Raw genomic sequence first — 21,237 nt, 5'->3', positions numbered from 1 at the left:
AGATGTAGTTTTGGTGCCCAAATATACTCAAATTGATCATCTCGACATCATGATGCATGGACATGAGAAAAAAATATGGATTTCAAGTTTTGAAAATAGTGTATCTTGTAATGCATTTTTTGGACCATCAATTTTCAAAATTTTCATGCTTTCATAGATTTGCTCGATCTACACTATCTTTTAATCTTGAAATTTTATAATTAGAGATGAAAATATATTTTACAGCTGTCACAAAGATTTTCAATATTAAAACCACATTTCGCAATACTATATGAAGGTATGTTTTACTTTTGATTGTTTACAGCGTCGGCTCTATTTAAACCGCACCCATTTTAATATCCTAGCTATTGAGCAAGCCAAACTGTGGATTTCAGTAATATCCAAGCCCCACATTCCGTGTGCCCAAACAGGTAAGGAATTCTAGGTGAAAAATAAGAAAGCTAAAATCTAACGAACATTTGAAAGAACGATAAAAAATTTGAAAATCTGTTTACTTTTGTACTTTTGATCTCTATGCGTACTACAATGGGTTATATGGGTTTGAATCTATACTCTCAAGGTTGCAACAAAAACCTTCCATCTGAGCTATGGCTCAACTACTTAAAAAAAAAAAAAAAAAGAGTTTCTTACAATTATATTTGTCTTGTATTATCAATATATCTATTTTATTAAAAACTTATACTTCCATTTGCACATAAACGTATTTTATTGCACGTAAGATCAGATGGGAATTAAGAGCTAACATCATCTTTTTTTTCCTACTTCAATGAAACTTCACAATCTCATTAAAGAAAAATAAACAGGAAACACAAAAGCCCCGTGCTAAAGCATTTTGTATTAGTTTTCCCTTTTGCATTTTCTGATACTTCATGCTCTAATCAAGGAAAATAGAGCAAACCCAGAGAGCTTTATTGGTGAACTTCAGTTTTGAGATCCAAACAAATATTCATATGTGGTATAGAATATATATCCCAAATCAAAAGAATTTCTACTTGATCCTATTTGAAATCCAAACAAATATTCATCCACCTCTTTCCAAAGACCAAAATTCAATCATTACACAGATTACTAGCGAAGAAATGAGATCCTAACTCTGTACACCTTTACTTTATCTCTTGAATATCTCTTGATATGCATCAGTAAGTATTTTTTGTTTTGTGTTTTTGTTCAAAAGCATATGTGAAAATATATGGTAACACATGTAGCCAGTGAGAGCAATATGAGTTATTGATGAAAATTTTCGAACTCTTTACCTGTTAAGCACCAATATAACTACTTGTAATTGATCGGTTCAGAGAATGAAGTTCAATGCTTATGGAACTATTGAATGCTATAATTGTCAAGAATTGCAAGACCTATAAACAACCTAATATTCTTGCATAATATATTGCTCTGTAATTAAAAAATAGAATTTTATTTCGAAAAGCAATAAAAAAAAGCTATTGAATTAGCTGAACAAGCAAATACAAAGGGGATTCAGGTACAAATTGTGGGGGCGTTTGAACGGAAAAGAGATTGCCCATGTCGAATGGATCAAAGAAGGCAGAGTACCCTACACACTATTCGAGCTAAAATTGATTATTGTTCTTATATGGTTCAAACTATCTACGGGCTATTAGGGATCAAATTTTGGATATTTGTAGATGAAGAATAAAAGGTCCTTTCTATTTTGTGGATTGGAACTTTGAAGAGAGTTTCCCTCAAGTGTCGTTTGGGTACCTGAAAATATATTATAGTAAATAGATTATTAGGAAATATGATATTTATATTGTTTGGATGCATTTATTAATAAGGACATAAAATTAGATTACACAATATTTTCCCAAATATCGTGAAATTTATTACGCACAGGAGGGTTGGGAAATCTTAGATTTCACCCGTGAGAGTTAGGAAATCTTTATATGAGCGTCACAGGTAATCTAAGGAAATGAAAATAGATTACAAATCTATTACACATGCGAAGGTTGGGAAATATTTTACGTGCATGACTGGTAATCTTATGCGCGCCTCTAAAAATACCATTTTTCGTGTCTCGTGGGTACATCCTCTTCCCCTCACAAACTCCCATTTTCCCTCTCAACCTGATAAGCCTACCACTTACCTCTCTCTCAAGCTACCTGTTTTCAGATTGAAGGCAATTTCTAAATCATGGTTTCAATTTCTCTCATCCCATCATATTGCTCGAATCCACTATTTCCACCTCTCTTCTTTGTCCCTCTTCGACCCACCCTCTATTGTCTGTCTCTCTTCGAGCCTCCCTTCTCTGCTCTCTCTCTCTACAAGCGAGCTTGATAAATTATAATGATTACAAAATAAAAAACAAAGGATTTTTTTTGGGATTAGGGTTAAGTTCAAGACAAAAAAATGATAAATTATATTTTATTTAAATTATAATAATTACTATTTTTGAAAAAAAAGATTTTTTAGGATTAAAGTTTAGATGCACTATTTAAACTACAAATTAACGATATTTAAAGGTTGTGATTAAAATAGTTTACTCAATGTTTATTATTAATATTAATTCACATTATTAAGTTATGGGAAATGACCTCGTGAGACCCTCTCACTCCCATGTATGTAGGACCCCAAAGGATCACCATTAAATTTGGCACAGAACTCTAGAAAATTCAAATCTCACACCCATGTGATGACTTTTCTAGTCTCACACCCATATGATAACTTTTCTAAAAATCTGTGCCAAATTTAATGATCGTCTTTTGGGGTCCTCGTACATAGGTGTGGGAGAGTATCATAGGATCATTACTCTTAAGTTATTCTTTGAGGCATGACAAGCATGGTATAGTCATGCTATCTCAAATTGGATGACTTGAGGTGATAAATTTTTTCTTTGAAATTTTGTATTTATTCAATGACACTAGGACAACCACCCATTTTGAAATTTAAATGACAATAATGATTGTGCACGCAAAAGATAAATGGTCTCTTTGTAGACAATTTCATGTTAAATCGTTATGTCTAGTATGAGTAATATAAGAACAAATTTGCATATAATGTATTATGCCAATAATATATTTCACGGACTATATATTTCCAAGTATCCAAATAACTCGTCAGTTGTCATGATGGTAATTGCATGGTGTGGCGCCTTCCTTTTTTGGCGATCAATTTGGTACATAATTGCATTTATTTACATGGTGAGCTCGTGATGATATTTATGTGCATATGCAACCTGGTTTTGCCCTTAAATGGGAGACTGGATTATCTCGACTATGATGCTAAATTTACAGGCTCAAACAGGTGTCTAGAAGTTGATTTGCTGAATCTTTTGCTAGTTTCATACAATCAATAATTGATTACTCATTGTTCACTAAGAGCATTGGGGCTGATATTACTGGTTTAATTTTGACGCCAATGATATCGTCCACCTCCATTCGATTCAGTCCATTAAGATTAACTGATACTTCTAGTTAAAATTCCTTGGAAAAATTATAATGTTTTCTTGGCTTGTTTTACCCGGGTATTTTTCGTTCCAAACAAAATGATATGACGAAATGAGAACATTATGCAGGAACGTTGCACATTCTCTAACGGAGCAAATCGTTGTGGAGAAAAACATCAAGTTACTTGCTAAGTCCATGGAAGCCAAAGCTTGATGCTATCCATCAGCCTTTGAGATATATGAAAAGCTCACCTACAAAGGAGATTTATCTGTCTTCATCTAGCAACTAATCAAGCTCCGATGATCGACGACAGGGTCACTGTAACTTTTGGGGGACAGAGTCCACTCTCACGGAAGAGTAATAAGCAAACAACTATTTCCAGATCTTTTGCAGAGGCAGAGTTTAAGGCCATGGCCTCGACTCGTTGACAGTCAATACCTTGGAACTGAAGATCAAATTCCTTATTTCATTAACAAGTTATTGGGCAAGGATGAAGTTTATTGGCTTATTGCAAGCTGTGCATGGTTTGATACTATTACACGAAAGCAAGAAGCAATGGAGGCACGTTAGCACAATGGCTTTTGCGCTAGCCGTTGCTTCTTGCATGAAATCAGATGCGCATTAGCGCAACGACCTTCGTGCTAGCCGTTGTTTGTTGCATGACAAGGGACCAACTTCAAGAAGAGAGTTAAGGTATACTACACTGCATACATATTTTGTATTAGAATGGTATACAATGAGACTATTTACCTTTGATAGGAGATCACAATTACTTATAACCAATCAATGTGAAATCTAAAAGCTTAGATTTATCATAAAGTTCAAGAAATTTTCTTTTGAACTTTGAGCTTGACCAATGCAATAAATGTAGCCACTCAATTTCACATCCAATGGTCAAGATTAATTGTGACCACCTTGTACCAAAGATAAATGGTCTCATTGTATACTTTTTTTTTATATTTGAATCCTTTTATTCTTCATGTGGGAATATTTATGTCCAATCCCAATTACCGTAAGCATATATTAACCATGCCATTAATGAAAGAACTTTGTATTGCGTCTCTTTTGCCGTATGTCTTGATTTTTCATTACACTACCTCCTTAAGGAGTCGAAACTCGAAACAAATTCAGCTAGAATTTGTGTTTTACTTAAATTCAAAAAAGAAGAAGAAAGGTATCAGTTCCTTAATCACGAAGGGGCAATAATCGAAAAAACCAGTTATAAATAGCTGATAACCAAAATTGTACTCAATTTCTATAAAATTGGTTTATTTGAAAAGAATCATTTACTCCAAGACCACAAATACCTCAAGCCATCCAATTTCTTGGTATGTGTACTGAAATCTAACACCCTATTTGGAATCTAACACGTACAAATGATTGTGATCTCATTGTACCAAAAACAAAATATCTTTTGTATCCTTTCTTATTTGAAAATATTCCTATTTAGAAATATTGGCTATAGTTGACGAAGCCGTTTGACAGCTCCCCATGATTGTCAGCATTTATGATGGGCATGGCCACAGCTGATCATACAAAAATAAATCCAAGTTGGTAACTGCAGTTTTAAATGTCGAATCCCAGTAACAAGTATAGCATATACTTGTTGCTCTTGAGGGATAACTTCTAGGCTTTCAATGCCAGGCATGCCTCACATGCCCAAAGATACAACTTCATCATACTCTGCTTGGAGGTTCATTCAACCAAATCATTAACAAAATTTGTCTCTTTGAACAGTGCCACTGCCTGTATACATGCGATGAAAATAAAATAAAAAAATGACCGGGAAAGAAGGAGAGCAAGTGGAACTGAATTTTCATTATTTCTGACTTGGCCCAATGGCCGACTCTCAGCTCAACTTACACTGTCTGTGATGCCGTTCTTTTTCTCGCGAAACATCTAACTTACACAGATATGTCCATCTATGATGCCGTTCTTTCTCTGACGAAACATGATAGATGGAAGCTCGTTGTCTCTCCTGCACTTACCTATCTCACGATTGCAAATTCTTTTCATGGTGATGAGGGTAGCAACAAGGAATGAGAACGGCATATTTCCCTTCGATTCATCCTCAACTTCGAAGCCCTAGTTTGTTCGCATGATATACGGAGGAACACTAATCTTTTAGCCACTCGGCAAGGTTTAGTCGCGGTTAATAAGTATCCTTTTCTTCTTTGGCGGTTGGATCATAACCTTTCAGGCGTATGAGACTATTTGATCTTAAAGTTTACTTAGATAAAAGCTTCAAGAACATTCCTCCAGCAAACGTGAGGGAGTATCAAGCTTGGCTACCTCACCTCACCTGATGAAGATATCATACACGAATGAAATGAGAGCATTTTAGAGAAAGAATCAGAGAGAACTGAAAAAGAGGAAACGATTACTAGAACTTCAAAAGATGACCAAATATGAGAGAACCGAAAGAAAAAAGAGTAAGAGAATTAAGTGGCTTTCCATGAAACAACTGAAATGTTTTTAGAACATTTGATTTCCAATGGTATCCAGAAAAATGAGAAACTTACGTAAGGATCAGTTTTTTTTTACCGTAATAACGGTATAACTTAAAAATAGCACATTATTATCTAAAAAAATCGCATTTATAATTTTTTTTTTATTTTTTTATCAAGTTTGTCCCAATAAAAAAAGCTTAGATTCTTTCTCTCTCTAGCGGGGGCCATTTGGGGTCAACCTTAACTGCACAACCAGCATCCAAGGCGGCGTATTCACTGAATGTGGAGGCATAGAGCAAGTGGTAAACGGGTTTTCCCTTAACAGAAAACCGGGTTTTCCCATCATTATCCATGACGGTCTTTAGGTTTGTACCTTAACCTCGAGCACTGGTTCGTCTTTCCAGACTCACAGTATGAGTATGCTCCGCATTCTCTGTTAAAAATGGGCACCACGTGATCCCCTTCACTCAAGTCCTTGACCCCCTCCCCTACGCTCTCCACCGCCAATTGCTCCTATGTTTAGAGAGAAACTCAAATCATTCAACTTTTCTAGAGAGAAACAGAGACCTTTGATGTACACCAACAAAATAAGAGAGAGACTGGTTCATGCACAAAATGGAGACTGGAATCAAATAACAGACCATCCTTACCCTGCCGCTTCGTGACCCAATATTCGAGGGAATGCCTGCTGGCTTTAGTTCTGTATGATAAAAAAATAAAAATTTTACTTTTTGAAAATGAATCCACAGAAATCACCCCCTCTCTCTCTCTCTCTCTCTCTCTCGGTTTTAGAAGATAGGCAAACTGACCTCTCCCAACCAGAAGCCAAGATCGGTGTCGCGAATAGAGGAATAAAGGATCCTTAGGCGAAACTCCATCTTCTGAGGAGGGTCGACCTGCACTTCTTCTATGGAGACTGGTTGTTTTGGACCCCATAAAACAGCAGCTTCATAGAGAGAGAAACCGAATAACACAGAAAAAAAGAGAAATGTCCTCTATTTCCCTTTTCAACTAATGGCTTGCCTCCCGTCTCGTTTCCGTTCTCCTCAATGGCAGTAATGCTCCCATCTTTTAGTTTCTCTCTCCTTTCTTTCTGTCACTAGGAAATTTGGTGGGATGGCATCCCAAGGTTGAAGGGGCATGCATTTTATAGCGAGGGGAGAGTGGGGTTTAACTATAATGGAGGTACGAGGGGGAAGTACTTGTCATTGAGAGACGGAGCAAGAAGGAATAAGATGGGGTAAATAAAGCGGTGTTATGTTTGAAACATTATATCAGAAAATAAACTTAACAAAAAAGAATAACAAAAATTTTTTTTGATGCGTCTTTTTATGTAATAAGATATTATTTTTGAGCCATACACAGTAAAAAAAAAAACCAAACCCATCCATGAATTTCCCAAATTGAAAAGAACAACTCAAATAAACAAGAAGCAAAAGAGAAAGAAATCAAAGGCATTCCATAAGTTTTTTCCAGCTTGAAAAGATAGCAACATCCGTTGAGGTGATGGTTTTCCCATTCCTCGGATAATGTCCGTTCCATAGTCTATTAGATTATCATGATCTAAACGGAAAGCATACATACGCTACAATCTCATGGACTGCGGTAAAAACATTGTCCATTGGGGTCATCATGATTGATTAAATGGTGGATCGTGATGGAAAGAGAGTGTACCCAACAAAAACACATGAACCCAATGATGGGGGTCCATCACCATCCATTTTTTACAGGATGGCCTCGGCCCATGCCCTACACTTTTTCTACAGTGCATCGAATTATGATATGCTTTCCCTTGTTATAATATAAATCCAAATACTAAAGCCATAGTCACCGTCACTAAGAACTATAACCCGCTCGCCACCAATCACAGTCGAGGACGCTGTGGAATAGTGATGACCGTACAATCCCTAAACCCTGTTCAAATGACCCTCTGAATTACATTATCTGTGGTCATGTCAACAGAAGATGTTGCCTCGTCGAGCACCAATACACGCGCCTGCTTCAAAAGGGCCTGACCCAATGACACAAGCTGCTGCTGCCCAGTATTCCAGTTATCTCCATTTTTCAGAACCGTATGTGAACATATAACCACCAAAAAATCTGATTCCCAGGTATTGACAAGGAAAATAAATTTCTAGGGTGATTTTAAGGAATTCTTATTTAAGGAACTCTAGGTAAAAAGTAAGAAAGCTAAAAAGTAACAAACATTGCAGAGAAAGATAAAAATTTGAAAATCTATTAATTTTCTATTTTTTATTTCTATGCTTACTTCAATGAGTTACATGGGTTTGAACTTTTACTCTCAAGGTTGCAACAAGTACCCTTTCCATCTGAGCCACGGCTCAACTACTTCAAAACAAATAAGAGTTTCTTACCATCATATTTATCTGATACTATCAACATATCCTTCTATTTTCTCAAAAAACTCATACTTCCATTTGCACATAAACAAACTTTATTTCAAAAATTTGTGTTAAAAAAATTGAGAAAAAGTGTCAAGATCTTGCCATATTATCTAAAGCTTTCATGCAACTTTCAAGCAAAAAATAAAAAAGATGTTAAGTGCTAATCTAAATTGCTAAGTAACAGCTTTGCTAAAGGAATCTTCAAACACACACAAACAGTTGTATTCAGGAGAAACACACATACCTGAGTGTCAAGCTTCTGCTCTTTTCTACTAGTAATTTCTCCAAGCTGACACTTGTTCAAGTGCTCGGGAACTACCAAATAAGATCATATCAGAATGAAGAGCTAACATCATTTTTTTTCCACTTGCAATGAAACTTCACAATCTCATTAAAGAAAAAGAAAAGGAAACACAAAAGCCCACATGCTAAAGCATTTTGGATTAGTTTTTTCTTTTGCATTTTCTGATACTTCATATTCTCAGCAAGGAAAATAAAGCAAACCCAGAGAGCCACAACTTCAGTTTTGAAGTCAGGTTTCTCAAAGAGGCAAGGATTAACGGGTAAGAGAAAAACGCTAACCTCCCATTCTTGAAGATCAGAGTGCTCTTCAAGGGGATCAAGGTTGCCTTTGATTAGTGTTTTAAAAAAAGTCGAGTTGAACCGGACTCGCCCGGTTGGACTCGAGAATCGGCACAGTCCGAACCGGTTCCTGCATTTTACACGGAATCGCCCGATTCCAGAGAGAACCGAGCGACTCTGTACAGTGAATCGCCGATTCACTGTACCGAATCGGCGAGTCCCGTGAAGAACACGGGCTGCACAGTATTCTTCACAGGTTTCTTCAAATTTTGTCTTTTTTTTATCATTTTTCTTTTTTTTTTTGTCATATGATTGAATATTCAGGCTTTGTGCAGCTTTTTCAGCCTTTTCATGCATTAAATGGTTGAAAAATTTCATGTTTTTGGATCATAAAAGTTACGGGTTTTAGGGTTTCTGCTTTTCCTTTTGTTTCATGCCAAATAGGGCATAAATCTATGAAAAGTTTGAAGCATATTGATCGTAAATATGTTCATTAGAAATTTTTGTTACGAATTTATGATTATCTTTGAGAAAAACAGATTAATTTGGAGATTGTAGCCACGGATTCACGAATCCAAGTAAGAACTATGCGTTTTTTTTTTTTTTTCCACCATTGATCAATTTCAGTCCATATTTTGAAAAATAATCAGTTAAATTTGTAGGGTTTTAAATCTTTATCATGTCTTTTATCATTTACCATATTCAATTTTATTTAATTTATTCAATTACAGCCTGAGTTTTTAGAAGAACACAGTGATGTCTGTGAAAAAAAATTTCTGCTGTTTTTTTTTTTTTTTCTGCCTTTCGATCTATTGTTGACGATATATTACAAATAATGTATTAGATTTCTAGGGTTTTTAATCGTTATAGTCTTGTTTATAATCAGATGTATTCAATTTGATCTTATTTATTCAATTTGAGCTTCATTTTTTAGATTCAATGACTGTTGACTGTGAAGAACTACGTTTTTTTTCTTTTTGCTCAATTTAATCGATTTTGATTTGATTTATTGATGATAATGTGTTCATAATTTAGGGTTTTGATTCTTTATAGTGTTGTTTATCAAAACATGCACTCAATTGGATGTAATTTATTCACTTGGAGGTGGATTTTTTAGTTGAAATGGCTGATATAAGGTGGGTCTGTGAAGAACAGATTTTTTTTTTTTTGTAATCCATTATCGAATTTTTTGAAAATTTATGATTTTCCGAAAAGATGTAAAAAACATGACAAGGTTTTGATTATCATGAGGTATTAAACCATATTTTTAATTTCTATTGTTTGAGTTTGCTGTACTTTTTTTTTTTTTTTTTATCCATGATCGAATTTTTTGAAAAATGGCGATTTTCCTAAAAGATGTGAAAATCGTGACCAGGTTTTGATTATCATGAGGTATTAGACCATATTTTTAATTTTTATTGTTAAAGTTTTTGTTGAAAAAATTGTATGTTGATAGATTATTTATGCAAAAAAATACATGTTATTATATTTTTAATGCAAAACTGTATTTTTTTAATTTGTTGTTAATGCCTTTTTGAGTTGGAATGACTGATGTTAGGTGGCTCTGTGAAGAATTGTTTTTTTTTGTTTTTTTTTAATACATGATCGATTTTTTAAAAAAAATCGAGATTTTCCAAAAAGATGTGAAAATAGTGACCAGGTTTTGATTATCATGAGGTATTAAACCATATTTTTAATTTTTATTGTTAAAGCTTTTATTGAAAAAATTGTATGTTGATAGATTATTTATACAAAAAAATGCATGTTATTATATTTTTAATGCAAAACTATATTTTTAAAATTTTTTGTTAATGCATTTTTTAGTTGGAATGACTGATGTTAGGGGGCTCTGCGAAGAATTGTTTTTTTTTGTTTTTTTGTTTTTAGTGCATGATTGATTTTTTTTGAAAAATCGTGATTTTCCGAAAAGATGTGAAAATAGTGACCAGGTTTTGATTATCATGAGGTATTAAACCATATTTTTAATTTTTATTGTTAAAGTGTTTGTTGACAAAATTGCATGTTGATAGAATATTTATGCAAAAACATACATGTTATTATATTTATAATGCAAAACTGTATTATATTTTTAATGTAGTTTTGCATTAAAAATGTATTTTCAATTTTTAAAATTTTGAATGCAAAAAATGCATGTTGTTAAATTGTATTATCGTGAGGAATTAAAATGAATATCATTGTAAAAAAATCGTGGCACGTATGACAATTATATTATTTTGCATTTTTTCAATTTTATTATTAAATTTTTAATGCAAAAAATGTATGTTCTTGATAATTGAGTTGTAGCCATGTTTGGAACTTGCATTTTGTATTATATTATTCTGTATATTTGTAATTGATATGTCCGAAAATATTATTATCAATAGAAGTATTTTGCAATAACAAATAACAACAAATATAACTACATGAACTACCTCAACATATTATCACTACACATGGTGATTATTTTTCTTGTTGAACTGTCAGGTTAATTTTTAACTTTTTACATATTAAAACAGTTGAATCATGTCAAGATCTGCAGAAGACCCTGCATGGCAACATGGGGTCAGACTTGATCCCAACAAAAAAGACAAAATTATTTGTAATTACTGCGAAAGAGTGATAAGTAGTGGGGTACATAGGTTCAAGCAACACTTGGCAGGGGTTAAGGGAGATGTTTCTGCATGGAGTAGTCTCCCTAGTAATGTAAACAAACAGATTGTAGCATTTCTTAAGATTAACAAAGGTAAAAAAATTGCCAAACATAGGATGAATGAGGAGATAGCTAGTTTATATACGCCATCAAGCATGAATGATCCAGAAGAGCAATATAATAATGACCTAGAAGAGTAATATAATAATGACATGGAAATGGCCACAATAATGAGTTTACATGAACAATATCAGAGGGAACGTGGGTTTAGAATGCCCGGTGGTTATGACATACACATGCAAGATGGGTCTAGCTCAGACATATATGGCGGGCCCAGCTTAAACATGCATGCCGGCCCCAGGTCGAGCATGTATGGTGGGCTTAGCTCAAATATGTATAGAGGGGTTGGTGGCAGTATGTGTCAACAAGAATCAAACGTTGAAGAAATAGTTCCTAGCTTATCTAGGAGTGCCAGTATTGCAGGTCATAGTCGTATAGACTCATTTCTCTCAAAGCTTAAGTTACAACAAATGACCCTAAAAGGCATGGTTAAAGGTACAATAAACATGTTGGAGAGATATGTTGGTAAATGGTTCTATGATAAAGGGATTCCTTTTGATGCAGCCAATAGCCCATATTTTCTACCTATGGTCAATGAAATTCAGAGAGCCGGGCCCGGGGTAAAATCCCTGACGGCATATGAGCTTAGTGGGGCAATATTAGATGAAGAGGTGGAGGAAGTCACAAAGTGGATTGAAGAATATAAACAGAATTAGCCATCGATAGACATTACTCTCATGAGTGATGGTTGTTGAATAAAGTTAGCAAAAAGGTGTTTTTAAACTTCTTGACCTATTCTTCAAAAGATATAGCTTTTTTGTCTAGCAAAGACGTATCAGGGACGAAGAAGGATGCAAACTTCTACGTACGACTATATGATCAGATATTGAAGGAGGTGGGAGATAAGCATGTAGCCTAGTTTATTACGGGCAATGCGCGTGCATGTGTTTCTGCAGGCAGCAAGTTGATGGATAAGAGAAAGCATCTAGTATGAACCCCGTGTGTTGCACATATCATCAATCTTATGTTAGAGGAGTTCGGTGAGATCAAAATTGCGAAGGAGACTCTAAAAGAAGGAAGGTTGGTGTCGAGATTTATATATAATCACTCTAAAATTTTATTTATGTTTAGAGAACACTCTAAGAAAAAAGAGATAATCAAGTCTGTCATAACCCGCTTTGCGACCAATTACTTAGTTGTGGACTCCATTCGGGAATCTAAAGGTGCATTAAAGAGATTGTTTACCTGTGAAGAGTGGTTAAATGACCGCATCTCAAAGTCAAGTACCGGTATAAAAGTGGACGACATAGTCTTAAATAGGAGGTTCTGGTCTCGATGTTCCAGTGTCGTATAGGCCACTGCCCCTTTAGTCACAGTGTTAAGAATGGTGGATACTGACAAGAAAGCTACCATGGGCATTCTTTATAAAGGTATCGAGAGGGCGAAATCAGCTATTGGGGAGAAGTGTAGTTTTGCTAGCAAAGTGATCGAGATTATAAAAAGGAGGTGGAACACCAAATTTGGATGTCCAATTCATTATGCTGGTAAATATATATTTATATCATTAGAATGTTTCATTTTAAATCATTTTTTTATGAAATTGTAAGTGACATTTTTCTATCTATATATTTTCTAGGTTACTACTTCAACCCAAAATTTTTCTATTTGATACCTGAACATCCCTACAAGATTATGGAAGGGGTCAGATACATTATTGCAAGGTTGAAGAGAATCCATCGAAACCAAGTAGCAGCAATACAAGAGGTATTATTTAATGTTTTGGTAAGAACTTCATTGAGTTGTTATATTTGTGAGGAATAATGCACTAAAACGAAATATATTTGTTTTAGCTTGCTATGTATATGGATGCTATAGGATCCTTCAGAACTAGACTTACCAGGAATTCTCGAACTAAGATGGATCCAGGTTATCCTCTAGCTAATATTTTGTTCATTCATATATTTAATCTTATGAATTATTTTTGCCCTTACAATGCTTTTTGCATTTTAATCCAGCTGAATGGTGGGAGATATATGGTACTGATGCACCTCACCTAAGAAGGATAGCAATCAAGGTACTCTCCCAGACATGTTCTGCTACTGGCTGTGAGCGCAACTGGAGTACGTTTCAATGGTTGCACACTATTAGGAGAAATCGACTTGCTTCGAAGAAGCTTCATAAACTAGTCTACGGTCATTACAACTTAAACCTCCGAGAGTAACAAATAAGAAGGACTATGGGTCAATAGACTTAGACACATTATTTGTCACAGACACAGTAGACCAATGGGTAGTAGAAGAGGAGGAGCCAGTGTTGCACAAGAGAGTGTTCTTTGAGGCTATCGGTGAGAAAGATCTTGAAGAAGGTAATGAGCAGCATGAAAGAGGAAGCAGCCAGCCAACGTATCCACAATTCGTCGGAGATGTCGGTGATATTGCACCTAATGAGGGGTCTAAGGGAAAATGAGAGAGATGATGATTTTGAGGCCACCCTATCCCAGCCATAGTATTCACATATCAAGTCCCAACAGCAACAGGGTAGGGATGAGCACGACAGTGTAGGTGAGCATGAATGATGGACAAGCTTCGGAGATTTTGGATTGGGAACACAACAGTGCACTAACACTCAGGGATTTGGATATAGTCAGACGCCTGCTAATATCGATGATTCGTTTTTTGATCGAATTAATGAATTGTCAAACGAATTCAAGCAATGGCACCGGCGTGACCACGAAGAAAAACGACGTCGTCTGTCATTTTATTTTTAGATCGTATGTTACTAATTGTATGCTTTATTGTAGTCCATGCATGTTGATATACTTATTCCATGATAATTCTATGTTTATCTTTTTGTGTGATGTAAATTAAATGGTAACTAGTAGTTCATGCAGAGAAAGAACATATCAATATTCGCATATTCATGCAAAGAAATGAAAATTCTTAATAGAGTACCCTTATTTTTTATTGAATTCTTAAAAAACAATATTTATAATGAATTTTAATAAATTTTTTGGATTTTTTTGAAGCTTTAATCTGACCGATTCAATCGATTCTCAATCTGAATCACCGATTCGTCGATCTAAATCTGTTTTTGAGATACCCAATCCGGATCACCGATCCGCTTTTTAAACCATTGCCCCTTATTGTTCCATCACAAAAGGTGGGTTCTTGGGGATGATACTAAGACGAGTGTGCAGGTCACGAAGGCCAATTGTGGAGATGTCAATGCCATCCATACTTCTCTTTCCATCCACAGGTTCAATAAGACGGAAGATGGCTTGGATCAGAGCGGACGTGCCACTTTCAGTGCACCCAACTATACCAAGCTTGGATCAAAGTGGACACAATACCAACCCATGATGCTAAGGGAAGCATATGTCACTTGACACATGGCCACGACGGAATAAAAAATTCTATAAAAATTGCATTAAACAAAGGCAATAGAAGTTCTCAGGACTTTGCTTAGCTTTGGTGTTACGGCAAAATCCGAAGGCCTAGGATGACTCGTTCAGAAGCCAAGCAAAGGACAATATATTCATATAGTATAGAATATATATTGATCTAATTTGAAATCCAAGTAAACATTCATCTACCTCTTTCTAAAGACCAAACATAATACTTATGAAGAAATAGGATCTTAGCTTCTGCTCTTCTATGCTTCTTTACTCTCTCTCAAGTATCCCTCTCTCACAAAAATATAAAAGGTTGGTTTCTTAAAAAAACTCTCTCAAAGTATCCCTCTCTCACAAAAATATAAAAGGGGTTTCTTAAAAAAAAACTAGATTAAGAAAGGGCTAGGTGCCACCGGGGCTCTAGGTGCCTCAGTTTCCCGTTGACTTCCCGTGTTAAATCGTCCCCATCCAAACCAAGGGATGGTGAGGAGGGCTGTAGCACTAGTTATTCCCTATCAAACCATTTTCCTTTTTTAAAATATCCATCTCGAAGGACGTTTGGAGCGAAAGGAACAAAAATTCTGTGAAAATTGGATTAAAAAAAAAAAAACAATAGAAATTCTCATGACTTTGCTTTGTGGCACTCAAAATCCAAGGTCTAGAATACTTCGCTCAAAAGCCAAGCGTAGTAGCCCAAATTTTGGGGTAAATAGCCAGACTAAGCCCAATTATGCCCACTTATATTCATATGTAGTATAGGACATGTATATCCCAAATCAAAAGGACTTCTTCTATTTGATCCTACTTCAGATCCAAGCAAATATGTATCCACCTCTTTCTAAAAACCAACATTCAATCGTTACACAGAATACTTGTGAATAAATGACATCTTTGTGAATAATGAGAGAGAGGCAAAACACCTTTACAAAATCAGCAACTCAAGCCTGAAACTAATTAACCATACTTACACACCCACACCCAAATCACCAAAAAGTGAAGACTCATGGGCATCATGGTGGTGATACCAATTACCAAAACCTCAATTTGTTGTGTAAACATATGGTTCTAAAACAAAAAATTTAATGTCCAAAAACAATTTGAAAAGAGAGCTCTAAGAAGAGCGGACTCATTCAAAAGCCCACTTGTTTTGCTCCCTCACGTTAGCCTCTTCTTCAGGCGAAAAATCATTTTCAATTGCAAAAATCTCCCGGACTTCTTCAGGTCTCAAATCCTTGATGTGATTGGCAATAGCCATGCTAGTCATGTCAAGCAAATTCTTCACATTCAGGTAATTTGCCGCCTGCAAAAACAATATACAGTTAATTAAATATGGAAAAAATAGACACCCCTAGGATGCCTAGAGGTATCGTTTCCTCTGTGAAGTCAAGAGAATACACAGAAACTCAAAACATTTTGCTTCAAAACAGACCGACAATAAAAAACATGGAAAAAAGAAAACATCTTGCTTCAAAACAAAACAACATGGAAAAAAGAAAGGAAACTGATGAAGGCACAAATAACAATTCAAGAAATCCTCAAGTTGTGTTCAACTGAGAAAAAACAAAACTAAGTAAGAAAAGAATATTGTAACATATCAACCACAAGCTGAGAATAGTATAGATTCACATTTATATAAATTAATAGCACTCGAAACTTGAGAGAGCAACTTAAGTATCTTTGTTATAAACTTCATTACCAACACAAAATTCAGGAAGGAAATAAATCCATTAGTTACCTTGTAGAAAAAGGATGAATAGAAAGTAGTTTGCAAGAGAGAAAGACATACATGTATAATAAATTCTAGCAATGCTTGACTCATCACAAATACCGTGCCAATCTCAAGCTAGCAAAACAAAATATTTACAACATGAAGAGAAAAGATTTACAGCATGCATAAGTTAACTTACAAGTCCGATAAATTCAACTCAATGCATATTTATCAATCTTAACATGTCAAGCACCCAAGCGAAAGGACAAAAGACTCAAACATGCATTACACAAAGTATTACAAGTAGGCTAACCAAAAGTAAATGGTTGTTTTAGATAATTATCCTAATAGTAAAAAATAAAATAAATATGGGGTTTGTTTGTTACAAAAAAGGCAGGATTGAGAAATTTGCAACACTGCCCAATAGAAGAATATGGGATACCACTACAATGTTCTTAAAAAATTAATTTACCAAAATATTTGTTTCATACCAAAGATCCCTTCCACCGAAAGAAAACTAGACCACCACAAGGAGCCAACTTTATTGCTTCTTCTTCATCCTCGTTTTTTTTTCTTTCTTTTTTCTTTTGACAGTTTGATCGCATATTTTGATACTCACGCATCAGAGCTTTGCAGTTTTCCTTTTTTTATTTTTTTTATTTTTGATCCATTAATGCTAACCGCTCAATATGATATTTCGAAGAGCTAAACAACAAAGTGCTACCATTAGTGTATCAGTCCCCTGATCAAAGGGCTGTCTAAGTTGCCAACAAGAAAGCTATGATGTATTATGTAATAATAAGACAAAGTCCAAAAGATAATTCATAACCAACATATATATATAAATATATATATATATATATATATATATATATATATATATATATATATATATATATATATCTCATGAAAAGCTCAAACAGATGGAAACGAGTTGACTTGACAATGATAGAGAAATAATGAAAAATTTTCTCCCAAATACAAAACATAAAATAGAAGTTCAACCTGTGTGCACTTCACCAAGAAGTATCACATGGATAAAACCTTGAAGATCTAATTCATATAATAAACAGTTATAAATAGTTCGCAAAGAACTTCCAATAATAATCATCAAGTAGTGAAAATGTTCAGTCATAAGAGGTTCAAAAATACCCTCAAAACAGTGCAAACTTCCAAATCAATCAACATCTTGACTCAAGCCCTAATATCTTATAATTCAATAAAAATACTATAGCATGCAAAAATCAAACCACCAAACACAAATTGATGCCCAAAGTAACCAAATAAGGAAATCAATCACCAAAGCATCACAAGCTTATTTTCTTCTCCAGAATAAATCAATAATAAGATGTAAATATTCAAAGACTTCCTTCAACTCCCTCAACCATTATTTAAAGGGTGCCATTGGCATACGGATGCATCCGTAGCTGTAGAGGTAAGGTGCACCTTCAAATTTTACCATGGTATATAATTTTGATGTAAAATGTTTTTAGGATTAGCTCAAAATCTATTTTTATATCTAATTATAAAATTTTAAATTTAAAAAATGGTTAAAATCAAGCAGATCTATAAACAGATGAAAAACTTGAAAATGGACGGTGTAGATAATATGTCATAAAATGCACTATTTCTGAGACTTAAAATCTTTTTATTTTTCATGGTCATACATCTCGATGTCGAGATGATCAATCACAGGCTTTTTCAATGTTCAAACTATCCTTTCCGATGGATTTTTGAGGTGCATCCATAGCTGTAGAGGTAAGGTTGCAACCTTATATAAACTTTTTCCAACTTTAAATACTACCGACCGTAAAAGCTCCAATGAAATCATAGCTATTATTCCTTTGATCTCCACGATGCATCCCATCGTAACCGTACTACATAAAAAACTTACAAGGACCCGGTTTCTATGCGGCCAAGCCCACATATGTAGAAATGTGGGCCTCTTAATAAATCTATTTTTGAGATGGATTTTAAGATTTAATTTTTAAGGACATGTAATCTCTAACATGGAGATCATGAATATGGAAAAATAAATAAATTCTAAAAACTAGAAATAATAATTCTAGTAAGAAAATATTTGGACCGTTAGTTTCCATTGTTTTCGGATGAAACACATACTTGCATCCATATTAAAGATGGATGCTTTACACTTTTTGGACCGTATGAAACAATTTTCCAACTTTACAAACACTAAAATAAACACAAAAGAAAATCTCAAACATAACCTTTTTTGTGACTCGGACAGAGGGAGAGAGTCAAATACATTAATCAAAAGATCATGAACATAAAAATAATTCCACGAATCAATCCATTTAAGAAAACACAAGGGGAAATTAGTCTATCACGAGATAAAAAACAAACTCAAAGAAATCCATGAATAAACACGCTGAAACGCTTAAATACAAAAAGATATAAACCGAAACCACTTATTTTACATGATCAAAAGTGATGCTGGATCAACAAAGTTAAAACAAGACAGTAAAATAAAATCCCAAGTAAATAATCAGGAAAACAAAGAAAAAAGAAAATACAAAAAAGAAACAGGAAAGAGAAATAAAGAAGATGTGATAGAGCATCTGTACCAGTGCGATATCGACGAGGGTCTCCATATCGACATTGACAAACTCCTCATCCCACTTTTGGAGCTCTGTCACAGCCTTCTTCTCTTCTTCCTCTCCATCATTCCCTTTGCGATTCTCCATATGATGGATGAGGTACTTGATTACCTTCGAAAGCGTCTTGCTCGAAACATTAGGGAGTGGGATCCCCTTTTCACTAGGGGTGCACCCATCCTCTATCATGTTTTTAATTGTTTCACATTGTAGAGCCGCCTCTTGTGCAACTTCAAAAAGTTTTCCCTCTGTACTTCTCACGAGGATCATCTTCTTCTCTTCAGTCATCTTCCTGCAACTCTCTGGTTCTCTGGTTATTCTCTTTCTGCCCCTCTCTGTAAACTAAAACCCTAACACTCTGGTTATTGTGTCTCTATCCGGCCTTCTCTGTAAACTAAAACCCTGCTTCGGTTTATCCAAGCGATCATGTAAACATCTTTGGAAGCTTATATGGGTCGTTTCGTCTGAACGGTCATATAAATATCCAATGTAAATATCTTTAGAAGGTAGATTTTATGCCAATTCAAATTACAATTTATCATTATTGTTTATTATTTTGAAATCTCTCTTTTATATCTTCTTTCTCAAGTTTGGGAGATATCTCCTTAATTTTCTCTCTCTCTCCGGAAATTCTCTCTCATACTCCACGTATCTCTCTCTCTAGCCCCCTCCTCTCTTCCATACCCCCCTCACTCTCTACCCTCTTCCCTCTCAGCTCCAACAACCTCGCTCTCTCCCATACCCATACCCATACCCATACCCATATATGTCCCTCTCTCCATTGAATTTAAGAGTTCCTATCATTTTTAGAAATTTCTCTTGAGATAGGATCCATTATTTTCTATTTTAAAAATGGGGGTGTCAATCGACCCAAACTCAAGACCCAATGCATAGATCTGACCTTAGGTTCGAGTATAGGTTCAAATTTTGGACCTGAATGCTATTTGGATCCAGGTCTGGATTCAATAGTTATAGAATATATATGATGGCAATCATGTGTCATTAGGCATGTGTTAGGTATTTATATTGTGACAATATTGGCAACTGACCCGTATCCCGTGGTCATAGGGTATATGAGGGCAATCGTGTGTCTTTAGGCGTGCCCTAGGTGTTCATCTATCTTTATCACAATATTGGCAACATTTACACAATTATTGGCAAAAAAAAAAAAAAACAACTCATAGTCATAGGATATATGATGGTAAAAAAAAAGGTAAAAAATATTTATAACAAGCTCATAGTTATAAGGTGGCAATGGATCCGACTAGACCCCGGGGCCGACCAGTGCAAGTATGGGTCCAAACTTTGGACCCGAATACTATTTGAGTCCAGATCCGGGTCTAGCCAAACCCAACCCATTGCCATCCCTATTGAAAAGCACCTACCCTATAATCTCTCTAGAGATAGTGTTATTTTTTATTCTTGCGTTATGTGTCCACCTCTTCACTTTGACTATGTGTACAGGTATAAATATAAAGATATAAATAGAATATAATAGAATAAAAGATAGAAGATAGATAGATATAAATAAATATATAGATAGATATAATAGTATAGATAGATAAATAGATAGATGGATAGAAGATAGATAGATAGAGAGATATATAATATAAACTAAAGATAAAATCCATTCTTATTCTTGTGACACGTGTCAACCCCTCAACTCTAGCTTAAGGATATAATAAATATAGATACAAAACACATCCCACCTTAATACATATTGTCCCAATCAATATAGATTAAATTATTCACTAAAAACAAAAGGAAAAATTTTATATAATTGCAAGGCTCTAAACAAATAAATTAGAGCACACCTCAAAATTTTCACTAGAAGATGTTTTGATGCCCAAATATCCTCAATTTGATCATCTCAACATCAACATGCATCGATACAAGAAAAAAATAGATTTCAAGATTTGGAAATAGTGCATCTTGTATGCATTTTCGGGCCGTCAATTTTCAAATTTTCATAGAT

At 34.7% G+C, this 21,237-nt stretch overlaps 2 protein-coding genes across 2 annotated transcripts; both read right to left on the bottom strand.

The window, feature by feature from the left end:
* Positions 1–5,088: 5,088 nt before the first annotated feature.
* On the bottom strand, positions 5,089–6,980 carry LOC148781229 (uncharacterized). The gene is made up of 4 exons (XM_088871081.1): positions 6,661–6,980; positions 6,502–6,551; positions 6,225–6,364; positions 5,089–5,703 (listed from the first exon to the last, which is right to left on the bottom strand). Exons 1-4 carry the CDS (start codon positions 6,785–6,787, stop codon positions 5,700–5,702), a joined length of 321 nt encoding a protein of 106 aa, XP_088727207.1. The 5' UTR covers positions 6,788–6,980; the 3' UTR covers positions 5,089–5,699.
* An 8,794-nt stretch (positions 6,981–15,774) lies between these two features.
* On the bottom strand, positions 15,775–20,430 carry LOC105421420 (SKP1-like protein 20). The gene is made up of 2 exons (XM_020673579.2): positions 19,233–20,430; positions 15,775–16,239 (listed from the first exon to the last, which is right to left on the bottom strand). Exons 1-2 carry the CDS (start codon positions 19,548–19,550, stop codon positions 16,066–16,068), a joined length of 492 nt encoding a protein of 163 aa, XP_020529238.1. The 5' UTR covers positions 19,551–20,430; the 3' UTR covers positions 15,775–16,065.
* Positions 20,431–21,237: the final 807 nt, after the last annotated feature.

Source organism: Amborella trichopoda, chromosome 7 (assembly GCF_054954075.1).
Source record: "Amborella trichopoda isolate Santa Cruz 75 chromosome 7, AtrichopodaSantaCruz75HAP2 v2.0, whole genome shotgun sequence".
NCBI classification, from domain to species: domain Eukaryota; kingdom Viridiplantae; phylum Streptophyta; class Magnoliopsida; order Amborellales; family Amborellaceae; genus Amborella; species Amborella trichopoda.
The sequence above is the reverse complement of the archived record's forward strand: the minus strand, read 5'-3'. Positions and strand labels throughout refer to the sequence as shown.

What these genes read in the sequence shown, in the direction of transcription:
- LOC148781229 (XM_088871081.1), bottom strand. Translation starts at nt 6,787, where the DNA reads ATGGGGTCCAAAACAACCAGTCTCCATAGAAGAAGTGCAGGTCGACCC. An exon ending in TTGGCTTCTGGTTGGGAGAG is followed by an intron (nt 6,552 to 6,660) that starts GTCAGTTTGCCT and finishes TTTATCATACAG; the next exon opens with AACTAAAGCCAGCAGGCATT. An exon ending in TTGGGTCACGAAGCGGCAGG is followed by an intron (nt 6,365 to 6,501) that starts GTAAGGATGGTC and finishes CTCTAAACATAG; the next exon opens with GAGCAATTGGCGGTGGAGAG.
- LOC105421420 (XM_020673579.2), bottom strand. Translation starts at nt 19,550, where the DNA reads ATGACTGAAGAGAAGAAGATGATCCTCGTGAGAAGTACAGAGGGAAAA. An exon ending in CCCTCGTCGATATCGCACTG is followed by an intron (nt 16,240 to 19,232) that starts GTACAGATGCTC and finishes TTGTTTTTGCAG; the next exon opens with GCGGCAAATTACCTGAATGT.